Genomic DNA, 6443 nt, shown 5'->3' on the forward strand with positions numbered 1-6443 from the left:
CAAGAGAATAGTCCAGCTTTTTACTAACTGATTCAAATACCATCTATGGAACAAAAATTATTGTTTTTTTTTCCTAACCTAATCATGCATTGTGATTTGAAATACTATTTTTTATTTTTTTATTTGACCCATTTAATTATGAACCATTAAAAGAATAAATTGCTTTTCTTAAATTGCGATTCATAAAATAAAATTAACATTTTTGAAATTAGTTATTTAAGTACTTCAATAAGTAGTACCTGAAAACCTGTCCTAGTACAGGCAAAAAGTATAGGGAGAAAAAAAACAAATAGTAGTATTTGAAGCAAACTAAAATTCTTGCAAAAATCCTTAAAATGTACATTTTTTACACTTCTTATTTAGTCACTATGTATTCAATGTAGGGTTTGTAAGAATTGTTTATTGCTTTGACATCTTATTGTAAAAATTATAGTAATGCACATCTATACAATTTCGCAACTAATTGCACAATAATGGACACACAATAAATGTACAGAATAATATAATTTGTCCCAACTGTTTCACCAAACATCACCAAACGTCTTTTGCTTGCACCTGTACAGCTTTATAAATGCAGGATTTATATTTTAGCTATATCGATTTTGTCTTACATTTTGCTGGAGTCTCATTTATAGTTGTTACCTATCTTCCAGGTACCTCACACACTGCCAACTTAGAAACATTCCAGGCAAAGTCAATACCACTTTTTTGCACTTGAAGAATATTGATTTTGACAGAATAACGATTTGTTTAGTGGTTTGGTGTAAGTTTAGAAGACAAAGTGTCGTTTTTTAAAACATCTTCTAAAACACTGTGTACTTGTATTTTTTTAACCCTATTGTATTATTTTCTCTTTTGTGTTTTTCTCTTTGATCATTGCCTATTTTCTGTAGCATTACATTTGTGAATTTTAATAGCAGCCCTTTGGTGGTGTCAGGGGTCACACTTTAGGCCCCCTATATCGAGATATTTGCTGTAATATATATTCTGCAAAATCAGATTAATTAATTCAGGAAAGTAAATGAAAGCTGTTCTGTTGTTTCCTACTAGTATTCTAAAGTCCTGTAACCTGTGTTGCGTTTTTATACATACAGTACCTGTGTCAACTCTACTTTATGTTTTATGATCTGTTACAGCAAGGTTACATAGGAAAGCCCAGCAGGAAATCAGAAGAAATATGGCATTAAATGACTCCGTTTTGTTCACCACTGAAAGTGAGGGGAAATCTTCTCAAAGTAAAGAAAAATCTAGCCTTGGACAATTTTCATGAAAAGTTTGCTTTAGAATAGTTTTCTTCTAGTAATATTCCTGTGTCAAGTGTAAACTTTTGGATTCACCCTTTTTATTCTATCCCCATGTGAACAATCAACAGGCCAAAAAGTGAGAGCAATATCTTTAACAACAGCACAGACAGTAGTAAAACCTAACCTAAAGGAAAGTTTGCTAAAAAGGAAAGTTTGAGCTTAAGTTTTACTGTAAAGATTATCTGTTTTGCCTTATAGCCATTCATTAGATACAAACATGTGTGTAGATACAAACAATATATGTCTTGCCGAATAATTTTTATACTTTTTAGTTTTCGATGGAGTATGAAAGGGTTTTGTGAGTCTTTACAGCTATCTGAGGCCTTATTAGGGCTGGTACACATAATCAGATCTGTTGCCAGTTTTGCAATCGACAAACCTATCTGATATAGTACTTTGTACTATTACTATCTCAAAGTCTAAGACTAATTCAGGACTAATAAACTAGGAATTTTTCCCAACATGCCAAGTAGATATATTGTACAGTTTTGTCCTGATGTTACATAGAAGTCTGTGTACAAAGTGAGCAGTAAGCAAAGTGTTAAGTACTTGCATTCCATATCTACTAGAGCCACTAGGGAGTTGACTGATCCTCCTCCCTCAGGCTTGGGAATAAAACACAGGACAGCCTTCTTAACTAATAAGGAATTCTTTGACCTTTTGGCTTTGTGCTCTAAAAATAGCAAGATGGTTCTACAATGAAACATTGCATGGGTATAAGTAATTCCTAGATATTCAACAGGATAACACATTCATTTCTTCAAATACATATTGTATATTGTCCTATACACACAAATGGCACAACAGAGCCTGTGTAGCATTTATTATATTTTACTACAGGTGGAGGATGTTGTCTCAGTTATTTCTTTAAGGGAACCAGAAGTAACTCCTGTGCAGTGTACATTCTACAGGGGATTGCGAACAGCAGAGGTTAAAAGTAACTAGTTATATTTACTCAAGATACTGTAACTGAGTAAAGTGGTTTTTTTTTTACAATTTATTTTTTACTGAAGTATTGCTTTCTTTTTTAAGTTTACTTCACAACATTTTTAAACACATTAGTTACTGAGTAAAAATAAAACCACAAGAAAAAGTTGCAAATTTTTACATTCTATTGTAAACATGTGGTGCACCTATCAAAGATACTGATTTGATTTTACAAGTTTTTATTAATATTATATTTATTATGATTATTATTAAACAGCATTTATATAGCGCCAACATATTACACAGCTCGGTACAATAAATCTGTCTGGCTATAATTAACACTACCAGCCTGTATATGGCACCTGTTTTACCACGCATACCCCACACAGCGAAGAAGAAGGGCCTTGCTACCCAAGTGGGTGCAGAGCATGTCGCATAGCTCCGCTAGGGTGTTCTGCACCCACTTTGGCTGCAGGAGTAATCAGGAAAGCTCTTCTCTTCTGAATGCACCAACTCTGCTATGGCCACGGGAGCAATGTTCCTACATGACCTCTCCCTTGATTGGCTGAAAAAGCTAAACAATAATGATCTTTGAGGTCCACCCATGTGGTTACAGAGCACGTGCCAAAGCCCCACTAGAGGTTCCAGGAGCAGTGTGCACATACAGGCTGCCCCTATAGGACCTCCCCAATCAATGGAGAGATCATATGAGGACACTGCATCAGACATCCCTAGTGGAGATTTGGCAAGTTTTCTGCTCCCACGTGGTGCAGAACGCATGCCAGTGCTGCACCGGGGACTCAGGAGCAGTGTCCTTATAGGACCTCTCCCTTGATTGGCTGAGAAAAGGGAAAACCTGATTTCAGCTCTCAGCCATAGCAATAACATTAGAAAATAAAGCCAGGACTTCAAGTACCAGGACTCCCATACTGCAAGATCACAGTGCTATCTACAGAGGTAAAGCCATTTCAGACCTGTGATGAGCTGCAGTATTCTGCCGGGGCTAAACCATAGTTTTCCCATTGAGGGAACTTTTTTTTGCATACAGCTGTGGCAGATTACTGTGTGGTCTCCAAAAGTGACTTGTGGCTCTTGGCTGTACGGTTGTTGCTCGCTGATTCGTATTTTGGCCACAGCCTAGTGCACAAATGGTAACCCAGTGCGGTGTGTCAGGGATGCATTTTAGGTACCGTAGGTAAATACTTAGTGGGTCCTACCTTCAAGGAAATGATTGACTCGTTGCAGAAATTCTTGTGTGTGGGAGCCAAATGGAAGTTGTATCACCAACTCGGTATCCGGAGATGATATCCTCACTGTGATGTCAGAACCTGAGTGATCAATGGAAAGGAAAATGAGCTGGAACATCTGGGGAAGCATGGCTTGCCAAAAGTGATAAAGCCCAACCAGCAAAGTCACATCCATGGCCCATGGCCATGCCTAAAGCTACAATATATGCCTGGTACACATGAGCAGATCCACTGTCAATCACTAAAACATTGTTCAGAAGCACATAATCATTTACACAGAATTAATTTTTTGTATGTACTGTATATTGTATATACAGTAAACAAAATACCTTTCAAGTTCATTTTATTCACCCACTGGGCAAATGTAATTGCTACTTTGTACATACAGTACAACATGTACAGTTGTATCTAGATCTACCAACACGTCTGATCTGATTGGTTGGTTACAATTGAACAGAAGATGTTACTTCAGATTGAGTTTAGATCATTCTTTTGATCAGAAGTAAAGAGTAAATTCAACAACTTTCTTCCAACCACGAAGAGAGGAAACAAATGGGAAAAAAAAGCATTTAAGGGTTACATAGAGGTCAATTTAATCAATCTGTTCACTAACCAAAATTGTAGGACTCAATAGTACCAATTAAAAATTGTTTTAATGTGTTGAACACTTTGTTTACAAAAATAAAAATCATCATCATGTACATGCAACCACATTATACATGAAAATTGCTAATGATTGTTCATTCATTAAAGCCAACACGTTTCTCTTTAATAGCTTCATCAGGAGGAACACTTGTCTTGTAATAATATGCTATTTATTGTCCAACTTGATCACAGTTTTGATAAAGTGTTTAATAAAAAAACATATTTTAATTGTCCCACATTTAAGTCCCACAATTGTTGTTAGTGAATATGTATATTATTAAGGGTGTGATACTGTAATATTTGGAATCATTACCAAATGTTTATTGATAAATCAATCTTTGTCATACAAAGGGCTCTGTTTATAAAACAGGGAATCTGGCATTCCCTCAATCGTTCCTTGGTGGGAATCAATTAGTACCATTAGTACAACACATGAACCTGGAAGATTCCCACAAGGGAATATTTGAGGGAATGACTCCCTGTTTTATAAATAGAGCACATAGTGATACATTGTGCTTTGTTTCTTTAACTTATCACGCTTTATTTTTTCCAGTCTTCAAGGAAAAAAAACAAAAAATACTAAACTGAGTAGCCAAACAGTCCAAATAAAACCCTATTTTACACAGTCAGGTATATATTTATATTACATAAAGAAATAATGTATTAATAATATTATTACACAGTATTTTTATAGTGCCAACATATTACACAGAACTGTACAAAGTCCACAGTCATGTCACTAGCTGTCCCTAAAAGGAGGTCACAGTCTAATGAATTGTCATTTTTAGCTGGCACTTTGGGTTTCTGTTTTGCACCTATTAAGAAACTTTAAAGGCACTAATTATTGTAACATATCATTCACTTTTTTCACAAATAAAAACATATTTTCTCTGTTACTAAAAATCAGTGTAATTATCATGACAATTATATGTACTGTACATCCAGTCTCACACAGTATTTGACGTGTTTCTTACCCTAACCTTCCTCAGGACTGGTATTATGTTTGAAATCATATATTCTGCATATTTAAAACAAAATCAACAGTATCTACTACCACAATATCTTGGAGTAATAGATCTAAGGGCGGTGTTTGATGTCAGACCTGGCAGTGCTGGTATCCGCAGTCAACCTGGCATCTCCATTTATTTATAAACCTTTTTGGAAGGCCTTTATATATCAAATATATCAATCATGTAACGTTCAGTAGTATGAATATTTCTATAAAGCTCCTTCCTTCTCTCTTATCATCAGCTGTCATATCATCTGGGTTTCATACAGAAAAAAAGTAATAGTTTTCTTTTAAATACATTTGCTGCATATAGTCAGTGTAGCCAGACTATAAGAAAAACAGAAGGAAAGTAAAACATTTACTTACCAATAACCCGAAAACTGTCACAAGATGTAACTGCAAAATGAAAACAATTTGTAAATGCAAGAAAAGAATAAACAAATCTCAATGTGAATCGATGACTATAGAGATATGTACACAGCTGATATTAGTTGTTTATTTGCTTTTTTGTAACCCAATTATTTCTGGGCTGCCATCCTCATGCTTGCTTTACTAGCTAGGGGGACACTGAAGAGTAACGAGCATTAGGTGTAAAAAGTCCGAACTCCCATTTTCCAAGCTTGTTCCAAGTCACTGACTTAATAAATACTATCAGACCAGTGTCAGGCTGACAACTTCGAAGCCTGTACTTTTAGAAAATTGAATTAATGGTGAGATGGGAATGGCAAATATTATATGTGCATCATTGAAACAAAGATACCTCTAATTGGAGAATAGAGTAAAAGCTTGGTCAGGGTCCTCCTCTCCTCCTGTGCCATTGTTTGTATTTGTCTTTTGCTCCCCTTATTTAATGTACAGCTTGTGTAATATGTTATTCTTGTATTTTCATAAGCAGTATTAGCATTAACTGTAGTGAGAGAATCTAACTAGAATCTGCCATCTACTGGTACCAGAAATCCACTGCAATATATTCTGGAGATATCATTAAAGTACAAGGCATTAGTCACAAGTCAACCAGGTAAATGCAAGCCTGCATTGGTTGATGTGTTAGTTAAGGTTTATTTAATTTTAATAAAACATTTAATAATTTTTTTACATGATTGTGTGTTTCAAACTTTATTATACAGGATATCTACTAGACCCTTTTTAGACATATTTTGGTAAGTTACAGGTCTACAATACAGGTAAGTTACAGGTCATCAGAAATCACAGAGGGAAGCGTACACAAACGCCAAGGGAAGGAGAAGATGGGGATCCGACCAAGAAGACGGGCATTGATGCTGGAGAACTCTGCTGGAGGACGGTATCCGA

The 6443-nt window shown here is 35.5% G+C and overlaps 1 protein-coding gene across 1 annotated transcript in view; it reads right to left on the reverse strand.

The window, feature by feature from the left end:
* The window catches only part of INPP5B (inositol polyphosphate-5-phosphatase B), a 43784-nt gene that overhangs the window by 25270 nt on the left and 12071 nt on the right, over positions 1 to 6443 (reverse strand). Inside the window, exons 5-6 of the mRNA XM_072408077.1 lie at positions 5499 to 5613; positions 3449 to 3559 (exon numbers count right to left, since the gene is read on the reverse strand). Coding sequence (XP_072264178.1) covers positions 3449 to 3559; positions 5499 to 5613 — 226 coding nt within the window. The remainder of the gene's footprint in view (positions 1 to 3448; positions 3560 to 5498; positions 5614 to 6443) is intronic.

Source organism: Pyxicephalus adspersus, chromosome 1, assembly GCF_032062135.1.
Source record: "Pyxicephalus adspersus chromosome 1, UCB_Pads_2.0, whole genome shotgun sequence".
Lineage (NCBI taxonomy): Eukaryota > Metazoa > Chordata > Amphibia > Anura > Pyxicephalidae > Pyxicephalus > Pyxicephalus adspersus.